Here is a 25,889-nt window from a genome sequence, read left to right as displayed (position 1 = left end):
TGCATGTTTTTTTAGCTTTTCTTGAAACTGACAAACCTATATGTTTTTCACAGGCCTCTAAACATCCTTATTGGCGCCTAGCCATGACAAAGGAAGTTAATGCTCTTTTGCGTAATCAAACCTTGTCTATTGTACCTTTTCGTCATGTTAGAACACTGTTAGCTACAAATAGGTTTTCTGTATAAAGCGGAATCTTGATGGCTCAATTGAAAGGTATAAGGTTCGTCTCAGCCCCTGACTTTGTTGACCCTTCTCGTCCTCACCATGTTTACCACCTTCATAAATCTCTCTATGGTCTAAAACAAGCTCCTCATTCTTGGTACAACCAGATTCGTTTCTTCCTCCTGACTTTTGGATTTATTTAGAGTACTTTGGACTCCTCTCTTTTTATCTTTCAGTGCCTCACTCACATTGTCTTTTTGCTTATTTATGTGAATGATATTGTTGTCACTAGTAGATCTTCTAATCTTGTTACATAGTTTGTTGATCTACTTGGCAAGCAGCTTGACATTAAGAATTTAGGTCTTATGTTACTCATAACTCTACTAGTCTATATGTTAATCAACTTAAATATGTTCATGATCTACTTAGAAGTTTGATATGGTTTCTTGTAACCCGACCTCAATCCTTCTTCTTGCCAAGGTTGCTCTAACTATTATCGATGGCTCTTTACTTGCATCTCCCATAGCTTTTCATGAGTTAGTTAGCTCTCTAGAATATCTTACTCTCACTCATCCTGACATCTCCTTAGTTATCAATACGGTTGCGTTCAACATCCATCTGAGTTCTTAGACTACTTCTGCTGCTTTATCTATTTACTCGGATGCTGATTGGGCTAGTTGTCCAGATACTAGGTGCTCAACTACTGGTTATCTTATCTATTTGAGTTCCAATCTCATCTCCTAGTGCTTCCAAAAACAGCTTACTATTTCCCACTCCAGTGCTAAGTCTAAATATAGCTCCCTTATTCATGCCTCTGTTGAGACCACTTGGGTTTGCTTTCTTCTTGGTGAGTTTAGGGTTCGACTGACTTCTCCTATTTTATTTCATTGTGAGAATTTGGGTGCCACCTATCTTGTTGCTAATCTGGTCTATCATGCTCATACCCGTCACATCAATATCGATTATCACTCTGTCCATGAAAAAATTGTTGGTAGTCATCGTGTACAGCTCTAAAAATCCCCGCCTAGCACCGCCTAAGAGCTAGGCAGCTGGCCACGGCTCCGATTAATGCCTAGGCATTTAAAAATTAAGAAAGGGTGCCTAAACGGGCTGATGCACCCACCTAGGCACTCGCCTAACCCGTCTAAACCCGTCTAGGCACCTACCTAGGTGGCAACTCACTTAGACAGAAAATAGATAACTTTCATTTTTCATTTTATTTTTTTTCAAATAAATTGTAAGAGACTTATTGCATACTTAGATGAACACACATTATATCCTTATTTCACATGTTTTCATTATGTTCCAATACTTCATAATATATATATATGCATTCTATTTTGTAGTTTATGATTAAATTATATATATATATATATATATATATATATATATTAAGTATAAGTAGACATTTATTTATATGAAATATGATAGATTTACTTAAATCTGCCTAGGCCTCGCCTAGTCGCCTAGGTGCTAGGTCCCAGCCGGCCTCCCGACTTGTGCCTAGCGTTTTTTTGAACCTTTGATAAACCAACTGATCTTCTCATTAAAGCTCTTCATCAGCCTCGTCATGGACTTCTTTGTTCCAATCTTGTACAATCAGATTTGTCCAGTTTGCCAGGGGGTGGTTAGTTATCCTTAATTAACACGAAATCCTCTTCGTAATTGTCGCATGTATTATCACAAAAGGCCTTCATCAGCCTCGTCATAGACTTCTTTGTTCCAAACTAGGCCTATCAGGTTCCTCCAGTTTGCCGGGGAAGGGAGGGTGGTGTTAGATTATCCTTAATTAATTCGGAATCATCTCTATAAGTCGCATGTATTATAGGAATGTAATTTCCAATTGTTATTAGTGTAATCCTACCAAAATAGGGATTAATATAACCCTATATATGGTAATATTTTCCACACATTAATACAAGTAGTCATAATTCTACATTTATCTTCCATTATTTACTTTCTGAAACAAAAAATATTCATTATTCACTAGTATGCGTAGTTTATACGGTTGGAGACTATAATTTTTCTCAAATCTGCCTAATTTTCTACGATGATCTCTTGGTTAGATGTAGTGAGCTTGACTGCTGGTTTGTTTAGGTGATAGCAGTAGTTTTAAGGAAGGTGAATAAGTTGAGGTTCCATAATAAAAAATCAAAATTGGCAATATGAGGAATAGCTCAATTACTTATAAGCTTATACAAGGTATTTCCTCTCATCAATGTGTGATTCATTTCAAAACGCTCCCTCATATGTGGTGAATTTTCGAATCAATTCAAAATGCTCCCTCACATATGGCGAATTTTTGAAGCCTGACACATGGATAATACAAACAGGGTGACGTGGAGACTGTTTGACCGCTGAGCTTCACACGTGTGAAAACGTGCTCTAATACAATGAAGAAAGTTAATGTTAGGCAGTTACACGATAAAACTAATTGGCAATATGGGAAGTAGTCCAACTTACTTATATGCCATGCAGGATCTCTCCTTCCATCAATGTCAGATTCATTCTCAACTGAATTTAGCTTGTTTTGCACTGATGCCGGTTGTTTAGCTTGTGTTCTTTTTGGTCTTAATTTGTGAATCTCCCTGTCTTGTCACAATGTTTCATGAAACTACTGAAGTTTACTTGTTTAATGGCAAATGTGGGATTGCCCCTCACACAGCTCCCCAAGGGTGGATGGAACTTTTGGTCTGGTAGTTTGGCATGCTCTTGCTGCTTGATGTACTACAAGATAATGTTGAAGTTAGTTTGAAAGGTGCCTTTGTGGGGCCTTAGGTGTAGGCCTTGAGGCTCACAATCAAAACTAACAATGTGCTAGGCGTGCCACTACTATCACAGTATAACAGATGTAGTACAAATGTGTTTTAAGCTGATTACTTGCGCCCCAAGTTACTTAAAATTTTTATTATCAAAGGATTGTCGCGGATGGGTTAAGTCTGTATTAAGTTCTTTTTCTAGCAAGTTTTTAAAAGAAAAATCATTTTAAATTTTGAAAAAAATAAAGAGCAAAAGAACATGTGAGCCAAAACGGCAAAAGCAAGAGAGACAGAAGCCGATATATGTTGTCCCAATCCAGATGCATCCAACTTGATGTTGTAATTAATACCAAAAAGAAAAAGGCTTGGAGAGATTATCTTAACCAACAAACAATGAAGACCTAAACTAACTTTATAGGCTATAAACAAGGTAATTAAGTTAAAACTTTGCCTTCTTTTTCTCGGTTGGTGGAAGCTTTGCTCTTTTTAACCATCATTCTGCATGATTTTACCCTCCTCTTTGACGGATAAAGTGAGATCAATTATATATGGGGTTTCAAATTTTGAATGCGCCACTAATTCTGTCCAGGTTTTGATATTTTCTGCCTTGTTATGATTATGAGAAGAAGGGAAAAGATCCATGGGTAAAAGCTAAGATATCCAAGAGGCAATCCTATAGTGAAAAATTCTGTACAAATGACGATAACAATATTGTAAACTTTATGGTTCCATGCTAATCAAGCACACAAAACCTTACTAACATCGACATGAGAATTGATGGATGAACAAGCTTGAGACCGTGATAGCTTGAGAACGTGACATGAGATTGATAGTTGACAATGAGTTTTACATAAATGGCAGGAGGGACCTTGCATGGACTTACAAGAGATTGTGTTACTCCTCATATTACCAATTTAGTTTTATGGTGGAACCTCAACTTTTTTCATGGTATCAAAGCAAGTTATCCCTTGTGTGAAGTCCAATAGTCACAAGTATTCGGTGCTCCACGTTGCTTGGATTGTGTCGTCCACACGTTAAGCTTGAAAATTCGCCACACGTGAGGGGACATGTTGAAAATGAATCTCACATTGATGAGAGCAGGGACCTTGCATGAACTTATAAAAGGTTGGACTACTCTCCACATTGCCAATTGGTTTTATGGTGAACCTCAACTTCTTCAACTCTCAACATAAAGCAGTTGGTATCTTCCTCCCTTGCGTTGCCTTGTGGACGAGATTAAATTCAAGTACTCCTGAACTCCACATTTGGTTGTGTTATTTTTTTGCTCTTTTACCTGGCGGACCATCAAAGTTTATAGATCTACTTCCTTAATCTTACTTAAGGCCTGCAAATATATAATTAACTTTATCCTTAATTATTTATTCTCTCTAATCCCTTCCTTACCACAATAAAGTCACGACAGTTGTGAATAAATAGTGGTTGTCCTTGTACAATGTGTGATAGTTTATAAGAAAAACTAATAAAAATGGTTTGAAAACTTTGAGTTTTAATCAAAATGACAAAATAAAGATGTAAGTGAATAGTACTAGGAGTGACTTTTTAGACTAAAAATTTATTTAACGTAAAAGTGAACAGTGCCAGACGTGTTTCGTTAAGACTCCCTAATTTATATAGTAAACTATCTTAAACATCATATACTTGATGCCTATGATAGTTTATAATGAACTATCAAAAACATGTACTTGATGCACATGATGATAATGGAAGATACTTGAGTTCTTCTCTCATTTTCTTTCTTATTCTCTCTGTTTTATTTTTAATAACGACTATATTTATCAACAAATAAGCTAGCTAATTAATAAGAAATAATAAAACAAATAAGCCTGATTAATTAACATTAAGCTTCTTTTTTTTTCTTTTTCTTTTTTTTTTATTTGTATTTTTTGTTTTGTTTTTGTTTTGGAGTTGTTTCATGAGAAAGAGACCCATTGTTGAAAACATGAAAATTTGCTCTACCTTTTTTTTTCTTAAATTCTAGCAAGACTTCGATTAATTATTTTTTTTCTTCAACTGTAATGTAAGTTTAGATAGTCAACTTTTGAATCCTAGATTCGCCACTGATGTGTAATGTGTAGTCAACAATATGTAGACTACAAATAAAACATCCCAGATATATCATGTTATGAGAAACAAGCGATATCTCTAATAAAAAAAATAATTAGTGATTTCATACTAAAATATGGGCGGTGTCTAAAATTTATTGGGGGATGTTACACGGTGGAATGTCTAAGCAATATTTAACCCATCCGAGAAAAAAAAAAAACTTATATACTAAGCTCTACACAGTAATCCTACACCATAAATAAGAAATTAAAATAATAAAATTCATCAAAACTAAAGAAAATTGAGTAAAAATGAGATTTTCTCCGTCCGTCCATTCATTAAGAAACTTATATAGCCCACGTCTATAAAATTCCAAGCACTAATTTTGGCAAGTTTCGAGCTTAGCCCAAATGATAAATCATCAACCTAAATTCAACAAATATTGTCTATGAGACTAGCCCATATATGAAGTAAACTAAGTTATTGTTAGAGCCGGCCTGGTTTTGGTTCAACCGGTCCATTACATTCGTACGTGATAATCGTAGTTGGCCAAAACATGAAGAAAGTAGCCGTTCGGACAGCGCGAATCTCATGAAAACCGAAGACATGCAAAACACTCACTCGACTTATGTACTATTGACGACTCTAACTCTTACGATTCGCATGAAGAAATTAGCATATGAATACAAAAATCACAGACTGATCAGGCTATAAAATCATATGCCTTCTCTTACTTGAGAGTACAGCATTATTAATCTCGAGATTTTTTATTTGTCATTTCCTTTTCATCTTACTGTTTCTCTCTCACCTGGGAAAATGGCTGAGCAACAGCTCAAAGAACTCATCAGCTCCTTGAAAAACCAAGTAATTATTCAGTTTATTTGCTAATTGATATGCTTATTTTTATTTTGATTGATTTCCCTTTTCAAATTAATTTTTTGGAGTTTTTGGTTATAGTTCTTTCTTCCATTGCAAGATTATACGACGAGTTTGTGTCTCCCTTAATCAATTACCTGTAATCATAATTTTAGTGAGAAACAACCTTAATCTATTTTTGTTTTTCTTTAAGCTTGTTTCTCCCTCCAGTTTCTTTTTATTTAAACAATTACAATGAAAAATAAAAAAGTGAGAAATGAGGAGACTGAGGAGAGAGGGTATTGGATGAGAGAGAATTTTATTACTTCCTTAAACACAAGCATTCGCATTTTATATACTAATTAATTATTAACCATGTTTCCTGCAGGGGATTTTGACCGACTATATCGATGTAGTGAGATCGTTACAAGACGAAAACAATCCTCATTTTTTGGAAAATCTCATCCCTGACTTCTTTACGAGCACGGAAAAGAAAATAGCAAAGCTCACATCAAATCTGTAATTTCCTTCACTATTTTCTTTAAGTACAATTATTAATTGTTCTATTTTACATGCATGCATTATATATATTAACGATTGGAGAAACTTCAATTTTAGGAGTGAGGCTGATGTCAACTATTCCAGCATGGTTCATCTCGCCTACGAGATAAAGGGAGAAGCCTCATAGTACGTAATTGATTGCAATTAACAATTTCATATATATGAGTTATTTTCGTGTGTATATACGTAAGTATACGTTGTTGTGTGTGTTTTTCTTAAATAATATGCTTGTTTTCTTAAATACCATTCATCCACAGATAGTTTATTGATCATATGATCTTGAAATTCAATTTTGGTTACCTCTGCATTTACAAGTTTGGTTACGTCTGCATTTTTTGTTGTAACTTGTACATCATATATATAATGACCTTTTGCTTTGGTTAATTTACAGCCTAGCTTGTGCTCGGCTGGCCAATGTCTCCAAAGAGCTTGGGGATGCAAGTAATGCACAAAACAAAGACGAGTAAGACTTTGTTTCCTTGCCCCATATATATATATATATAGACACACACACACACACACACAGAGCGGTCATCAGTTAAGCTGCTAAATTAGCAGTAATGGCTTAATTAACATGCATCCACAAAATCAAACACACAAAGATTAATCATTTCTTAATTATCATGTCTTGCTACATATTATCCAAGTTTTCTGAAGAAACTAAAGCATGTCTGTAATTTCCACAATCAATGAATTTTGAAGTTCTTTTTATAATTCTTTTGAATAATATTAATTGCACCTTCGTCTCTTAGGCATTTAAGCTCTTTCTTTTTTTTTCCTTTCAAAACCATGGTACTTTCAAAATATGTATGTATGTATTGTACACGTGCTTAATCTAGCATAGTGAAAGACCTCCTTCTATACAAATTCTTGTCTAAGGAAAGTCTGTTTATAGGTGCCTGAGGCTTCTTGACAATGTCAAGAGTGAATATTATTACGTGAAGCCGCATCTGAATCGCATTGTTAAGGTACTAATTATATAATTGTTAACTTCTTTGATACTTTCTCAGCTTATATAAAGAACGTTTGTATATGCGTGTGTATATAATATGTAAGTAATATATATATATATATATATATATATATATATATGAATTTTACAATGACAAATACATAGAGAAACATGCTGTCGAAACAAAGAACAAAACTGGTCTAGAGCATATCAGGACCGGACAAGTATAGAGAAAAACACAAATTTCTTTGGTTATTATCCACCCAGAAATCTTCTAATCTTCTAGTTTTTGTGCGCGCAGCTGGAGCGTGCAATTTATGAAAATCAGCAGGCTGGAAAGTAGAAAGTTCTCGATCGCTTTGTTCGATCGTCTCCAGAAGGCGTGATGTTTTCTTTATGTTAATTAGCTATGGAATAATTTCCATCAGTATAACTTACTCGGGTTATAGACTGATTTATGAGTTGCTCAATTTATGTTGGATTTGGTAATTGAACTAATTTTGAATATGTTCACTATGGAGTGAACAAATATATTCCGCTATTTAAGACTAGGTTAATTTTCTATCTATTTTATAAGTTTCTATAGATCTTATAGGAGATTTGCAACTTGATATTTTTATGGCTAATGCTCGGTAAAACTTTTAGGCCACGAAATAAGACAAAATCTTGTATACGGATTACACGTATGCGCCACACTCACACAAAGAATAAGCATGTGCGGGATATATATGCATGTAGGGGCTCACTTTTTGTGTAAGGTGCCATTTAAGAATGCTCGTATACAATGTTTTATGATGAAGTCCGACAGCTTCGCCGAGATTAACTATGCTTGTTTCACAAGAGATAGAAACCTAATCTAATAAGGAATTAGCGGGTTTACAATAATTTTGGAGTCCTTACAATCTACGGACTAACGTGTGCCGCAAGTAATTATCGCACTCCTAAGAGGATGCAATGTCTACTTCTTAGATATCCTCTGGGATTCTCCTGGTTTAATGAATAGTATAAATACACCATTCTAGGTTCATCTTTGGTAATGCAATTATCATATATTTATTCTCTTACCCACTGCTTGAGTCTTAATATTATATTGCTTACTAACTTGACTATCAAAGAGTCTTTAACCAGCACGCGTCAAAGAGTCTTTGACCAGCACGCCCACTCGGGCAGTGCGCAACCTAGGGATTTCTCTCTAAGTCTCTGATGATCCATCTTCTCTAATATTCTCTACGAGAAGATTCTCTCTGATCATCTTTCTAACAACATATTCTCGTCTACATGTTGTTCGTCAATGCGTAGACATGGAGAAGTATCTCCTACATGCCCTGTCATAGGCTATTCCTAAAGGATGGTTCACGATGTTATACATATCACACCACTTCTTTCTTAGAACTACACCAGTGACTTGATTTTCCTTCCCAGAAATATGTAGGCAGTTCGGTCATGGATTCAATCACACCTCCACCCACTAATCAACGCCATTCTACCCTCATTGGAGATCATGGATAATTCTAACTTAATTACATCTTTATTCGTAAATGTGTGTAATTTTGATTCCAATAATTAGCATGGTGATTAAGTATGTCGATGACTTTTGGTGGCGAGAATGGTGGTGATAGCGGTTGTATGGGAGTTTAATGGCTTAACATGCAATCACTTCAAAAGGTTACATGTGGATGTACGTTTATGGCAGGTTTTAGGATAGTCAGGTGATACCAATTAGAGCTTGAAGTTAAAAGGTGTCACTTTCATTAACACTTCATGATGTTTATTTTGTTTTTGGAACATTTCGAAGTTAGAGAAATTATACCAACACTCCATGAATCTTTTAATTTTCTTCTACACAACAACAGAGTCGAATCGTCACACCGACCTCTCTGCTTGAGCATCATGTGACACACACTTGTTTTTTCGTTGCTAGCCTAGGAAAGAAGAAGGGAAAAAATATATAAAATAGAAAAAGAAAGCAGAGCAAGAGAAATAAAAATTGGGTTTTCAAGCCCACGAGCAGTTGGTTGCTTGGTTTTGTTTGAAGTCCGATGTTGTCTGTTTGACTTTCACTCGAGTACTTGAACGTGAGACCACTCAAGTGATAGTGTATCTTTTTAAACGTTCATTGCCACATTGGGATATGGAAATCTCGTCCGTTTAATTATAGAGACTACCATATGCTTTCTTTCCATACTCTCACCATCAGCATGTCTGAATCGTTAGTTTGCCAGTCCAGTTCCAGTTCCGTTGCCAGTCCAATTCCTGTTTCAGTTTCATTGCTGCCAGTATCTATAGTCCAGTTCACCAGTCTGTCTGTGTGGGGAGCCTGCTCGGCTGCTTGACTGTGTCCACATCGGCATCTGCTTATTAGCAAAATACTAGTATTTTAGGTTTTTATTATTTGGATAGTTTCGGTATTTTACGTATTAGGATTTTTTAGGTTTTGATCTCTATAAATATAACTCGTAATTTAGTTTGAAGAGTAATTTAATCAAAATGTAACCTTTTGTTTGTAGTAATTTTGGTATTAATTTAATTTCAAGACCTGAGAATACTCCTAACCAACTAAATTGTCTTAGACAAACGATATATCACATCGTGAATGAGGAATTAGTCAGACGAGTGAGTCATCTCTCATTCAATGGGAATAAAGGGCAATATGCATGCAGATGCAATCAAATTCTTTAATTATTTGACATGGACTTGGCATGCATTCGGATTCACTAGCCCTTTGTCAATAAATATCAAATGTTTAGCGACTGCTAGTCCACGACTCCACGTACTGTAGGAGAAATTTTTAGGTGTGCCGGGAACACCATGCCACGTGGTGTTCCCTCACACATAAAAATTCAAATTTATTTATTTATTGAAATAAAAAATTGAAGTATATTCAAAATTTGAATTTTTATGTGTGAGGGAACACCACGTGGCATGGTGTTCCCGGCACACTGAAAAATTACTCGTACTGTAGGCCACTCGGTAGCTCCATCATCTCTTAATTAATTAATTTGATAATTTGAGGTTGGCATGCATGCATGCATGCATGCATGGTGGTTAAAATTTGGTGACGGGGATTACTGGTGGTTGCATGGGTTTATTGGTTTTTATAAATTTGCATGCTGTAAGACAGTATGTGGTTGCATACGTGTTTGATCTACTTCGTTGTTGCAAGTTTTAGGCTATTTAACATGCATGGAAATCTTGTTGAGAGAACTTTTCTTTTAAGCAAGGGACATAGCCGTATTGCTATACTACTTGCATTTGGTCTAGTAATCAAACTTCTCTTCTCAATGTTTCATAGTTTAAACTTCCCCTTCCTCGTAAACAAGAGCATTACTATTGCTACCATCATTGTGTTTTTTTTTTTTTTGCGACGAAGTTAGAAAAAATCTCTAATTCCACGTTTTATGAAGGAAAAAACAACAACAAAACAACCAACTAATGTAAATGTTTAGCTCAAAGTTGTGACTCACTACTAATCAACATCGGTATTACTCTCAACTTAATTACCTATATAATTCATTAAGTGTCAGGGTATATACAAAAGACCATAGTAGTAAAAACATTTAATATATACTGTATTCTATTGTGTCAATATCTGATGTGGAATCTTCAACCGATTTACTTACATGGAATGTAATATGAAGGTACGAGGGATTAGAATGAATAGCTAGAGATGTGAAGGATAGGGTCTGGGACAAACAACACCCCCATGTTAGGGCATGTTCACTTACCATGTATGAGAATGAATATAAATGAGTATAATTTTCAATCTTGTGTTTACTAACATCTAAGGAATCAATTAATCATGTAGGTTTCATAAACTTTGGGTACAGGATATTTGAAAAATCAAGGTATTCCTTCAACATAGAGGAGACATTTTCGAAAACAAAGAGCCATAATGTTTATTTGGTCACCCAGGTTTCTAAGAGATTTCTAACTAACTACGAAGTACTTGTCTTCTTGCCACGAAAATAAAAGTATTATTTGTCTCTTAAACACTTGAAAACCCCGCTCTTTACTTCCTTAATTATTCTAAAATATGCATTCTTTTTGGTTTATTCATAGTGCAAATAAAGAAAGATAAGTATTATATAATATGATATGATACTAATTTGGAGATTGTTCCTAAAGTTGACCACTTAATCTAATTGCAGTGATTGGTTTCCACTAATTTAATTAATATGATTAAGTAATACCAAATGGAAGCATTTGATGCGGCGATTATTATTACTTTAAAATTATAATATGGTTAAAAAGTTTATTCCCATGGTCCCTGGGTAATTATGAAATCTATCATCGATGGTCTTAATCTCTTCTCTTTCTGCAGAATATATATAATTAGTATTTTTGTTGTTATTCGATACTACGGTATGGTGATATTCCTCTTTATTTAGAAGTGTGAGGTCTTGGGTTCAAATTTCGTAGATGGCGAATTCGATATCAAATTAGGCTAACCCATTGTGTGACTTAGCCGAACTCCTCATCTCCTACTAATTATGCTACCCATTGATTAGCTTAGTCGAACTCTCTCTCTTCTTAGTATAAAAATATCGATGTAATAAAAAAAAAATTAGTATTTTTGTTCAGCAGCACATGCATTGCATCCCAATCAAAGTTTTCTTTGCGAAACTAGAAGGAACAAACCAGGTTCCGGTCTCGAGAAACTCCCCCACGTCTCGTGCGGAAGACGTGCATCGTTTACAAAATCGTTTGGGGCACCGGACGCACCATGCTTCGTATGGGCAAACGCAAATCACACTTCGCCGGCCACATTGGTTTTTGTTTTGATTTTCTCGATCGTCTTATTTGGTTGACTTTGGATACTTTTCTCAACGTTTGGAAATGTGCATTTGTTGCAAGTTATGAATTGGTCGGATGGTTACGATCTTTCTTTTTAATCTACGGAATTTCAAGTTCAAATCTTCTCTTCTTAACTTAAAATTAGTTGCAATTCAAGTGATCCTAGCCAAAGAATTAATAACTTTTTTGATCTCATAATTATTCCTTCCTAATGTAGTTAGAAAAAAATACGTGATCATAGCCTAAAATCAAGTTATTCCAAGGGAAAGAATTTCATTACACTCGGTGCACCATTTTTTTATTTAGTGTTCATCTAGAGGGTTTAAGTTAGTTAGGACTATCTTATAACTTCGAGAGAAAAAAAAATACTATTAAAATAATGGCATGTTTTAATTAACAAAAATGTGAAAATAAAAGAATTAGAAAATTTAGACGTAGGATCAATTAGCCACTTGTTGATATGATTTTTTATTTTTAAATATTTGATTACGGATTTTGAAGAGAAATATTTATATTTTTGATTCCATATGTATATAAATATAATTGAAAGTTAAGGAGTGAAATGATTTTCATATCCAAATATTTGTAAACGCATGTAAGTCAATGATTCAAAATCATATTCCTTGTAAGTAAATATACCCACAAATTGTTTGTAGATCTTATCAATTTTTGGTGTGAAAACCTAACACAACATGTCCAAATAGAAATGTAGACTTTACAATACACACACTACTTAGCTAGCCACAAATAAATATCGAACTGATAAATATATATATCGCCTTTTCCATCCATGTGAGTACCACGAAAATTCATGTGAACAGAACTGGAGACATTCTTGACTGATAAAAAAATTAGATATGCTAAACACAATTTGTATTGTAATTGTACCCACCATCCAAAGACTCCATGATTGGATAATAAGAATCTCACAAACAAGGCCCACCTTTGGCAACCCAAACCTACGACATGGCCCAAGCCCAACAGTCTCTCTCTACTCTCTTGTCTCCCCCGCCCTTCAAAACCTCTTCTCACTCCCTCCTCACTCTCTCAGACACAACTCTCTCTCCTTCCTTCTCTCTCACTCCTCTCTCTCTCTCCTCCGCAATGGAGCCGTGGCTTGACGACTTAGCCGACGACCTCCAAAGCCTGAGCTTCACCTCCACCACAACCACCAACACCAACACCACCAAGCGCAGCACTAGCTCCTGCTCCGAATCCACGCTCCCGCCCTCCGCCTCCTCCTCCGCTCGCCTCCCCGCCTCCGTAATCCCCAAGCCCCGACCCCAAACCTCCTCCTCCGACCCCCTCTGGTCCGCAATATACAAGATCCGATCCGAATCCCCGACCCGGCAACTCTCCCTCTCTGACCTCAAATTCGCAGAGCGCCTCGGCTCCGGCGACATCGGTTCCGTCTACTTAGCCGAGTTGAAGTCCCCCGCTGGGGCCCAGGGGTGCGTATTTGCGGCGAAGGTGATGGACAAGAAGGAGCTGATCAGCCGGAGCAAGGAAGGGCGGGCCAGGACAGAGAAGGAAATACTGGAAATGCTGGAGCACCCGTTTTTGCCCACGCTCTATGCGAGCATCGACGCGCCCAACTGGCTTTTCCTGCTCACCGAGTTCTGCCCCGGCGGCGATCTCCACGTTCTCCGCCAGCGCCAGCCGCTCAAACGCTTCGAAGAACATGCCGTCAGGTGCGCACCTTACCTTCCTCCCTCAATTCCGAAATTAAATTTACAGCAGTAATTACGACGAATACAGTTTTTTCCTTTTTAATGTTTTAATTTTTTTAACTGATTTTTATTTTAAATTTTGTTTTAAATTAGTTTGAAAAGCATTAAAAAAGTAAAAAAAAACCATCGGAGGGGTTAGATTTGATGTTGTGGTTTGCGTTTTGCACGGTTCAGAGTTTCTGAATCGTTATGTGGGGCCTGGACACCAACAGCTTTACCTGTCTGCTTGTTGGTGGGGTCTACCGATTTCAATGAAATAGATTTACGGTGTGCACCTCTGGAGATATAGATAGATGGGTGAACGTGAAATTTAGGATTTTGGAGTAAATTGTCAACTGTGGTTAAGCACACGTCACCACGCTTGAAGGAAAATCAACTTGCATGAATCGGGTTTAGAACGTCGATCGTGAATTTTTTTAGTTACTTTTTTGTAAATAATATGATGGATCTAAGCTACACTAAGAATATAGAGAATTAGAACTCTAGGGTTCACTTGGAGTGCTAGTGCTGTGTCTATTAAGACAATTTACCACTAGTATCTGAAGAGTAACTTGTATGAAACGAGTTCATCATCATAATCTTCCTATTGAATAATACCATACTATATTGAGAAAAACTTACAAATATACTATTGGACTAAGGCGTTACAGTGGCAAACGCGTTTTATATAATTTATTTTTCTTAAGATACAACGGGGCGCATTTAGTTGGTTAAAATTTGTTTTGTTTTATTTTTTTAATAGAGCATTTATTTGGTTAGAAGTACGTCGATGAGTGCCGTCCTCTGTTAGTTAGATTTACATTGACTGTTACGTGCTTAAAAAGGCCAATAATTACATGCACGTGCACACTGTAGTAGTTTTAAGTCAAGCCTACCACTAAACCTTCTTCAAAAATGAAATAAAAATAAAACATGTGCTACAGTAGACTTTGCAGTGTAGTTTTCTTCTCTTTGCCAGATCACATTTTTGCCCCTGTATTTTCCCCCGTTTCCGCTTTTGTCCTGGTCGTTTAGGCAACTTCTGTCCTTTAGTTTTGTTTCGTTAGCAATCAAGTCCTACAGGTATAAAATTGTTAAACAAAATTGTCGAGTGATTACGTTTTCAGTCGATTGCAAATGTTTTGGATAGACATAAACACCCTCACATGTAGTGGTTGCATATTCCCTCTGAATTTCATCTCTGCATGACTAAAACTGTCAAAACGGAAATGATGGGCGCCAAAAGTGAAAAAAAGAAAAACTACGAGGACAAACTTGTAATTTTAGTTTGTGGGTATAAGCATATTATTTTCCTAAGCTAGTATAGTTTGGAAGGTCAACCACTGGTTGTTGCCAAAAGGCAGAGCGCTATTAGTACTGCACTGTGTTTGATGTGATCATCTGATTTGGCAGTAACATAATTGGATTGTCTTTCTATCGCTATATATAACACAACTATCGGTTAATCAATAAAATGCCTTAAAACTGCGTGGACCTTTACGCTGAATGACGGTGAACCCGTTACACGAGTCCTTCATAAGATAGAGTAACCTCGTGGTTTTAAGGTGACCCGTGGATTTGATAAACCTGAATTCAATTCCCTTGATAGAATTTAAGACTCTTATTAATTATGTGTAGGTTTTATTTTGGTCCATTGATATATATAAATGCTGGTTGTGATGTTAATTTGATGTTTCTCTTTAGTATTATTGGATGGTTATGTGTGGCTCTAGTGTGTCCGCCCATATGCAGTAGGTTAGCAACAACAACAACCCATGATTTTTAAAATCAGAGTCATTAATTTTGGTACCTAAAGGCTGACCCATTAATTTAATTTAAGCCATTTTCATTGCATTGACATGATAGGATCAATGAGAGAGATTTTTAAAAGAGAGCATTGAATAATTTTTATGGGAGGGTTTTTTGTTTCTTTCCATTTCTTGTTGATTGCTAGGGTAGGTTTCATTCCGATGGACCAAACAGATCCCTTCAAATCTAAATTGAGGTATATTGGGTTCAGATAATTGTTGCAGGATTACTGGGTTCTTTTCTTTTAATTAAGGATATCCCAAAATAGTGGCACCAATATTGTTTTATTGCTCTTTGGCTTGTGGTTGAGAGTACTCTTAATTTAGGCCTAATGTGGTTCAAGAATGCCTTGGCAAGAATCGAACTTAAGACCTCTTACTTACAAGTGAAGAGGAATACTACTAGACCGTAGTACTAAGGGCTGGTTTGGTATTGCTGTGCTTTGAAAAAAATCTGCTTCTGCTGTACTATGAGAATAAGCTCATTTTTTCTAGCTTCACGTTTTCAACTTTTTTTCACCCAAAACTGTGAAAATAAGCTGTTTTTAAGTATTTACCAAACAATTTTTTGAGCTCAATTTTTTTTTTATACTCAGTTTTTTTTAAAATCACCTCAGTATCAAACCAGTACTAAGTGACTTAAAACCACAAAATTTAATTACAGTAGGGATAAGGATCCAGCAGTCTGAGTATGTCTGCAAAGGAAAGGCGAAATGCCGACGTGAAGTGGGACACAAAAACATGATTTAGGGGGCAACTTGAGTCAAAGTGACTTCCGGAGGGCAAAGTGGGATTCACGGACACTCATAGGAGGCAATACTGTGATTAAGCGTAATAGTAAAAATGTTTGCAAGTAAAAGATAGAGTTAAGGAAGAAAGGTGAAATGTTGTTAGTGTTATCTGTTTTCTTACCAACAAAAAATCATGAGCTTCTCTTTCAACTTTGTCCACTCCAAAAGTATTCCCAACTAAGCACATTAAGGGCATGGGGCAGGGGAATAAAGGTGAAGTTTTTTATATGCTTTTGGAATTCATTGGTGATAGGTGAAAGTAGAAAGTTGTTGTGTGTCCTTCGACTAATTTATTATACATTTCTCTTCTGTCTAGATAGGTTTGGAAAGACTGCAAACGACATGGACAAAAGCACACCAAAAGTACTTATTTTCATCAATTATGTGCAAGTGCTTTTCGGTTTTCGTTATCGGTCATCAATTATATGCAGTTGGTGGTGATAATTGCAATTTGCAAATGCTTTTTACTGCATGTGTTTTTATCATTAACTTGCAAATTGATTGAGAGCACTGTTAATTTAGACAGTTATGTCTTTTCCATTTCACCTAAGACTTCTATATATGATTGAAGTAGGGGTAAGGTCCAGTAGTCTATGATCAGCTTTTTCTTGCCAAGAAAGGTAAAATGAAGTTAAATGATGCTAGGAAGACTCCTTCAAAAAGTTAATAGTATTGTCACTTATTACTACGTTCTAGTGGTATTTTTCTTCACTTGTAAGTGAGAGGTCTTAGGTTCAATTCTCACCAATGACGAATTTGAATCACATTATTGCTAGCCTATTGTGAGGCTAAGCCCACCCCCCTTCCCCCTTAGTGTAGATAATATCGTTTGTTCAAAAACGAAAAAAGTTAATAGTAGTAATGTTAGGGAGTAAAAGATCAAGGCAAGGAAGAACAAAGGTAATATGTTGTTAATAACCCAACCTTTTCCCCCCTTTTATCTTTTATCTATTGGGACGTGATTTCCGGACACCTTTTTCTCCTCCGACGCACTTATGTTTATTCTAGCCTTTTGATTGATTAAATCAAAGATAATCAAGGGACAGGATCAACTGGGGTGTGCAGAAAGAGAAAAAAAATGTGCGGAGTTTACTTTCCGGAAGTGACCCCAACCAAACATATGAAATTAAAAAACATGGGGCCATTTAAGTTTGGGATTTAGGAAGGGCTACCAAGTTGTTCAACTTTAGGTGTAGTAACAGCAAAGAAAATAATAATAATAAAAAGTAAAGTAGGTCAGGTTGTGTAAATATAGTAGAATTTATGGGGTGCCTTGCAATTAATTGGTGATGTACTAATATCTCATATGCTTAGAAAAGTGGGGAAGGATAATACAAACCATATGGAGACAATCACATAAAAAAACACTGATGATTTTCATCAATGACCATCAATTATATGAAATGCATCTCACTATCAGTTACCATTAATTATAAGAAGCTGCTGGTAATAGTTGCAGCTGCATTTTATTACCATGTCATGAATTGCTTGCATTTTAATTTTATTACCATGTCATGAATTGCTTGCATTTTAATTTTTTTATCATTGACTTGCAAATTAAAAGACATCTAAACATATCTTTCTTTCCTTCCTTAATAACAAGACCCGAAACTCCTCTCCGACACCAAAAACAAGAAACATTTCAATTTTATTAACAACGGGTGGGTAACTAAATCTTGAAATATCGAGGGGCCATATGATAATCATTTTGTTTTCATTTTTCAGGTTTTAGCCTTTTGTTTTAAGTCTTCACTTTGTTTGAAACTAGAAACCGAGAACTTGTTTGGTAACTATTTTCAGTTTTCACTTTTAAAGAAAACCGATACATTATTTTTCTTTTCTTTGCAATAACATTTTGGTAAACAAATGTATTTTAGTTAATGTAGACAAAACCATCACGGGGTGGCCTAGTGGTTGGGGACGAATTCCAAGCCCTACTTCACACCGCACGTCCTGGGTTCGATTCTAGCATTGGTGCATCACACGATGGTGGCCAAGAGGAGGCTGAAATGCCTTTGTAAGTCTTCCAGGCCCTGGATGGACGGACTGTTCGCCACCAACTGGTCCTTTTAAAAAAAAAAAAAATTGTAGACAAGTGAACAAAATGTTGGTTTTATGTTGGCAGGCTACAGTATAGGTTACATTAGAATTGATGTGGTTGGTTTGGTTGTGTCCTATATCATAATCCTTGCTGTTGCAAAGGAATATCAAAAGTTTTATTTTCTTATCCTTTAGTTTATCATGCAATAATATCATAGCCTAGCCAATGATTTTTTTCATTGTTTTCCCTTTTCAAATGATTGAGCATGAACATGATTAAGGATTTGTGGTTAATCATCTAATTTGAATAATTGATTATGTTTTGTCTTAAAACGAAATTATGAACATTTAGAGGATACTCATCAGTTATTGGCTCTTTTTATATCGTTCAAAGTGCTCCCGTAATCAACAGATGATGATATAACAAATCATATGTTGAATCCATGATTAGCATACTAACTGGTGTTTAATCTCATGATTAGGTTCTACGCATCGGAGGTGGTTGTAGCTCTAGAGTACCTCCACATGATGGGAATTGTGTACCGTGATCTGAAGCCGGAAAATGTGTTGGTTCGATCCGATGGCCATATCATGCTTACAGATTTTGACCTCTCCTTAAAATGCGACGATGGTACATCAACGCCTCAGATCATCTCTACCCAAAATACCCCAAATGCTGCACTACAAAAAGGCTACTCACTCGATCCGCCCCCGTTTGCATCCTCTTCATGCATTCTTCCCAGTTGTATGGTCCCCTCCGTGTCATGTTTCCACCCGAAAAGCAAGCGGAAGAAGAAGCAGAGCCATAAAAATGGCCCCGAGTTTGTGTCTGAGCCCGTGGACGTTCGGTCCATGTCGTTTGTTGGGACCCACGAGTACTTGGCCCCGGAGATTGTGTCCGGCGAGGGGCATGGTAGTGCAGTGGACTGGTGGACGTTAGGGATATTTATTTTTGAACTGTTCTATGGTGTGACACCCTTTAGGGGTGTGGACAATGAGCTAACCCTAGCTAACATTGTGGCTCGAGCCCTGGAGCTTCCGAAAGAACCGGCGGTGCCCAGCACGGCCAAGGACCTCATCTCACAGTTGTTGGTCAAGGATCCGGCTCGGCGTTTGGGATCGTTGATGGGTGCATCAGCAGTCAAGAGGCACCCATTTTTCCAAGGGGTTAATTGGGCATTGTTGAGATGTACACCTCCACCATTTATTCCCCCACCATTTAAGAGGCGAGTTGTATCTGATCAAAGTTGTACTGAGAAAATGGAATATTATTAGTCACAAAACAAATTAAATAAGAAATATATATTTCATGTTTCAAACTCGTGTCACAGATTTTTCATCATTCCTTGCATTGTCACGAAATAAGCTTAACGTTGATAACATGTGTACATTTGCTCTTAAACACTCCATCAAATTGACATTTTTAGACAAAATGATATTCTTAACTATTTTAGTCGACGAAAAAAGATTTGAAATTAAGTGAGTGAAAGAAAGGACAATCTCTCTGACTAATTGACTTAAACCAACATCTACAGCATATTCAATCTCGCTAAAATGATCATTCTTTGAAATTTGATCAATATCATCAAATACTAAATCAATAATATTGTCAATATTTAATCGATATCCACAAGTACTTGATATTGATCCTATTAGCAATTTTATTATTATTTAAAAAAAAAAATGGGACTAGCTGGTGGCTTCGCTACGGTAGTCTACCTTTTCAGAAGTCGGGTAGACTCACAGAGGTATTTTAGTCTCCCTTGACCACCATTGTACGATTCACTAGCACCATAAATCAAATTTAGAATGTGTAATGTGAAATAACAATTTTATTATTTGAAGAAAATAAAATAGGAAATTAAGCACAACATGTGACAGCCTAATTTATGTGGCCACATATGATTTGGAAACTCTCCTTCAAACCGACATGTACTAAATTAATTCACATATTTCCAAAGTCAATGCCGGTGTTGGGATGGAAGCCTTGGATCCCGACAATATGAACATAAACAACGATATTGACTTTGGAAAGGATAAATACACCCGCCTGGCTTACGCTGTCCACCCGATCACGGTCCCCCCCGGCCCGGCCCCTGAAGCCCTTTGGAGCTTTCGGCGCGGTGGATCGCGTTGGATGGAATTTGTAGTGTTTGGATGTGAGAAATTGTGAAATATGCGTGTTTGGTTGTGGGGAGGCCATGCCCTTCCCACGTGAAGTGTTTCGTTTGGGAGGAGAAGGTGGGGTTTGGGTTAGGTTAGAAGGTGTTTGAGAGCTACTGTTGTTGAAATTTTGTTTACCTCACATGATTTTTGGTTGCTTGCTTGGAAAGTTTCACTCATCTCCAATAAATTTTATTTTGTTTTGGGACGAGTAACGTCGACATTCTTGTTTGTATCTCTTTGTTTTCTTTTTCTTTTCTGAATTTGTATCTCGTATTTGTTCTTAACAAAGATGGATTGAGTTTTGAAAATCTAGTATTAACACGAATAGTCTACGCACTCTTTATTGCTTATCTTTTAATCACATTTTATTGATGTAGTTTTTCCTTAGTAACCCCTCTAATTTGGCAAATGGGTCTTCTTTGTCATGGCTGTGTCAATTTGCTTTTTTAACGTGCTCATTAAGCTAATAGGTTCAAAAATTCAAATCCGAACTAGGCGTGTTAAATAACCTATTACCAGTTTTTATACTACAAATGTTATTGGGCCATATTGGCCTGATAAGATGATTACAAATAAAATAGAACATGGACCTTTTATTTACTATAAATGAATAGTGCAAAACCATATTGTTTTTTGACTTGTCAAAGATACCAAAATCTCAATCTTCCTTCTCGATTGGAGAGAGCACTGAATGTGACTTTGGTGGGAATGCGATCATAGATTAAAACAAAACCAGTCTTGGTTATGGTAATCTTCATTCCCTGCAGAAATGTTTTGGATTACTTTCCTATTAATGCATTACTTTTTGGAAAGTGGTCCTGGTCGGCTTCAAATGTGAACATAAAAAACATTGATGGAAAAGGTGAAAGGTCTGTAAATACAAGTACATAACTCAGAGCAAAAGACACTCAAATCATTCAACAAAACAAACTACAAGCTTTAAAACCAAAAGCTCTTTGCTTTTACTTATTTCATTCCTTTTGCCTTATGAAAAAAATCACTTGAAACCAAGACCTTAAAACTTTAGGAAACCTTCCTTTACACTCTAAGACCAATTAGAATTTTCTTTGCTACCATCTCTTTTGCATAGCATCGATTCACCAACCATAAGAAAGTCTCTTTGGTTGTAATGTTAAGTATGATATAAAATTAATTTTTTGGGTTTTGAAAACACAAATAAAGCTTTTAATTCTCCTGCTTTTGAAAACCCAAACAACAGCACAGCAAAAAGCTCATCTGCACTATACTAAACTGGAAACACCAAACACATGCACAATTGTTAATTTTGTACTGAGTCTTTGGCACCCATACTTCATGCCTATCATACCAAAACAATTTCGAGTTTGCCTCAATCGTTGAATCTCATTTCCATTGTTAACACATGGAGCCATGGAAAAGAGCAATAAAATACTCTAAGGTCGCGTTTGGTGGGCTGGATTGATAGACCCTTGATCAACTTTAACTCATAAACTACCATAGATACATAGAGAAGATGAACATAAGGAATTCAATACTATTTTCATAACAACCTCGTTGTATCTTACAATCTAAGCTATATAGCAACAGGTCCTAACAACCTTCAATACTAACAAACTAATAGCTTTTACAACTAATACAACTAATTCACTAATATGATGACACTTGGTACTATCCCAATTGTCATATAACAACCTTCAACTACTTAGATTCCTATCATTTACTTCCCCCTTTGAAATTAGCCTTGTCCTCAAGGCTGGAATTCAGGAAATCGAATCTTCAAATCATCCAAATTCTCCCAAGATGCATCTGCAACATGATGATTCATCTAATGCACTAAGACTTCAGTGACTAAAGTGGAACCTTGTTGAATTATCCTGCGATCCATTATAGCTGCTGGTTCATCTTAAATTAGACCCACATCTTTGACTGTTGGTATTGGTATAATAGTAGAGACTGATGTGCCTAGTTGTTTCTTGAGGCAAGAAACATGGAAAACTGGGTGAATCTTAGAATGAGGGGGTAGCTTCAATTTGTAAGCCATATGTCCTATTTTAGCAAGAACCTCGAGGGGTCCATAAAATCTAGGGTGCAATTTATGAAAGAGGTGTAAAGCTAGTGACTTTTGTTGGTAAAGTACCAATCTGAGATACACAAAATCACCAATTGCAAAAGACCTTTCTATTTTGTGCTTGTCCGATTAACTTTTCATCCTTACTTAAGCTTCTTCTAGATTGGTATTCAAAAGGGACAAAATTCTGGTTCTATCTTGTAAACACTGATCTACCAATTCAATCTTTGTAGTCCCAATTTCATAAGTTGGAACAAGTGAATGAGGCTGCCCAAACATCACTTCATAGGGTGTGAGTTTAGATGCAGTGTGATAAGAAGTATTGTAGCTTAACTCTGCCATGGAAACCATTTCAATCATTGCTTGGGCTGCAAGTTACAAAAACATCTCTGGTATGTTTCTAAACATTGATTGAGGACTTCAGTCTGTCCATCAGTTTAGGGATGAAACCCTGAGCTAAGAGACAATTTTGAGCCTTGAAGTTTAAAGAATTCTTTCCAAAATGAACTGATGAAGATTGGATCCTTATTAGATACAATGAAAGTTGGCATCCCACATAGTTTAAACACTTGATCAGTGAAGAGTTGAGCTACTGAGTGTGCTATATAAGGGTGAGATAATGACAGAAAGTGTGCAACTTTAGAAAATCGATCAATAATTATAAATATGACCAATTTGCCCTTGCAAGGAGGAAGGGCAGTGATGTAATCCATAGATATGTCAGACCACTCTTTGAGGGATATGTAAGGGGTTAAGAAGTCCAGCAAAAACAAGTGTTTCATACTTGTTTTTTTTTTTTTACAAATATCACATCCAACAACCATGTCCTTGATGTTGTTTTTCATACCTTCCCAATAAAAGGACTTGGAAATCCTTTTATAGGTTTTTAGAAAACCTACATGACCTGCAATAGATTTACAATGATGTTCCTCAAATATTTTTTCTCTCCAAGAACTTTTAGGACTTAAGACAATTCGATTCTTGTACCTAAGAAATCCATTATCAAACTAATATCTCAATAATTTCAATGGAATTGAATCTGAAGTTGTATTCAAGATAGCTTGTGATTTTTTTTTTCAAAATCTAATCATCTTTTTCCACATGTCTACGAAGAGGGTAAGATATAACAGTGAATTCACTATTCATCACTATGGAATCCAATGAAATTGTAGCAACACTACTTGTCTCATTTGCACCAGTACTACTTGTACCAGTAGGTTTATTTCCCTGAAAATTGAACATTCGAGACAATGCATCAGCTGTCTTGTTGTCACTACCCTTTCTATACTGAATTTCATAATCAAAGCCAAGTAGTTTAGAGACCCATTTTTGCTGAAAGGAGAATTGGCTTGATTTTGGAGAAAGTACTTGAGACTATGGTGATATGTGTAACGATCCGAAAATTTATATTTGGAAGCAAATACTAAGATAGGCCCAAAATTTATTTCGGAAGATAATCACCAAATTCCTTTTCTTTCTTTTCTAATTAGGCAGTGTCCATTTTCTCTCCCATCCACTACCACACACGTGACACCTCAAAATTTTCTGGAGAAATCTATATTATGGTCAAATGACCATTTCACCCCTAACTTTGCTTGTTTATAACTTCTTCATTATAACTCCGTTTCACGAACGGTTTGTGCCTACACGTTCATGAGATCGAACTCTATCCACATATGTCAAGAAATACAATAAAATATACGAGGATAAAACATGTCCTCGTAAAATTACGTTTAATCAACGACCGACATTTTCGTCATTTCATTTTCCAACAAATCTTTTTTACATAATCATATATTTTAAAATTTTCAGGGGATTACAATATGTTTTTATAATGAAATGGTTCATAAGTAGATAATGCTTGGTTTTTTGTTCCTAATGACTAAATTGTAAATGCAATTGGTTTACCCTCCTGCTACAAAACTGCCCCCATACCAATGCTTGAGGCATCACTCTCAATAATGAATGGTTTTGAAAAATTCGGGAGAGTCAATGCTGTGGGGGACATCATGGCATTTTTGAGTTCTTAAAATGCTCCTATGGCTGCAGGGTTCCAATGGAATCTATCATTTTTGTGAGTTAAGTCAAAAACCATAGATTCTTCCAAATTAAGGAATGAATCTCCTATAGTACCCAGTTAGGCATTAAAAAAAAAAAAAGCCCTTAAAGCTTTCACAGAAGTAGGTAGAGGCTACTTTGCAATGGCTTTTAATTTCGTAGGGTCAGTAGCAACTCCATTTCTTGAAACAATATGTCCCAAATATTCAATTTGTGTTTTTCCAAAAGCACAATTAGATAGCTTGACAAAGAGTTGACGATCTTGAAGTAAATTCCCAAATGGTGCATATGGAGCCAAAAATATTCACTAGGCGACATGTGGATTTTTGGACAAAAAATGACAAAAATACCATTGAGGCATAACAGGATTCCTACGCGTGAGTAGCGGGCAATCATCCCTCAACAAAGTCGAAAGTGTCCAAAATAGGTAACAATTCAAAACCTATTTCATCAAATCCCATCTATAAGGTAATTCCCAAAACCTATCTCATTCCATATATTTTCTACTTCATTATTTAGCTAATCAATTAGTTAAATAATTTATTCATTCCATAATTCCTAAAACATTCCTTCTAAAAACATAATAATTGACTAATTAATGGGTTAATTGCCTAATTAATCCCTTAATTGTCAATTAAGTCATCCATTTTACCCAAAAAGCACAATAAGGCCGATTATCCTCCACCCCCAAAGAAATCAACCATGCTTTATACCTTTTCTATCACATCTTCCTTTTTATGATAATAATTAGCTAAGTTAATTAGGGAATTATTTTGGTTAATTAGCTAATTATTTCATAACTCCCAATTTGAAACGAATCAAGAACCTAGCCCACAAAAGGAGCCAAGTGGCCGGTCCTCTCTCATCCAAAGAGGTCGGCCATTCACCTATAAAAAGCTCTTCATTCTCTCCAAAGGACTCCTTCCAATTTCTTGCTAAAATTCTCTAAAATTCTCAAACACTCTCTCTAAATTCTAACTTTGGCATCGGAGGTTCTTCGGCCAAACCCCCTCTCAATTCATCGTGGGCGCATGAGGCTCTTGGCCTTGACTAAAGGTGTTAATTGTTTTGTAAGTGCAATTTTGTCCAAGATCAAAGAGGAAGAAATTTGCATCCACAATGC

General features: G+C 36.1%; 1 protein-coding gene across 1 annotated transcript; it reads left to right on the top strand.

Annotated features, from left to right (window-relative positions):
• The first annotated feature begins 13,188 nt into the window (after positions 1 to 13,188).
• Positions 13,189 to 19,814, top strand: LOC103954778 (serine/threonine-protein kinase D6PKL2-like). Its single transcript, XM_048569079.1, has 2 exons — positions 13,189 to 13,838; positions 18,978 to 19,814. The coding sequence occupies exons 1-2, from the start codon at positions 13,252 to 13,254 to the stop codon at positions 19,768 to 19,770; spliced, it is 1,380 nt and encodes a 459-aa protein (XP_048425036.1). The 5' UTR covers positions 13,189 to 13,251; the 3' UTR covers positions 19,771 to 19,814.
• Positions 19,815 to 25,889: the final 6,075 nt, after the last annotated feature.

Source organism: the organism of the source record quoted next, unplaced genomic scaffold, assembly GCF_019419815.1.
Source record: "Pyrus x bretschneideri cultivar Hongxiangsu unplaced genomic scaffold, Pyrus_bretschneideri_v1 Contig5, whole genome shotgun sequence".
Classification (NCBI taxonomy): domain Eukaryota; kingdom Viridiplantae; phylum Streptophyta; class Magnoliopsida; order Rosales; family Rosaceae; genus Pyrus; species Pyrus x bretschneideri.
The sequence above is the reverse complement of the archived record's forward strand: the minus strand, read 5'-3'. Positions and strand labels throughout refer to the sequence as shown.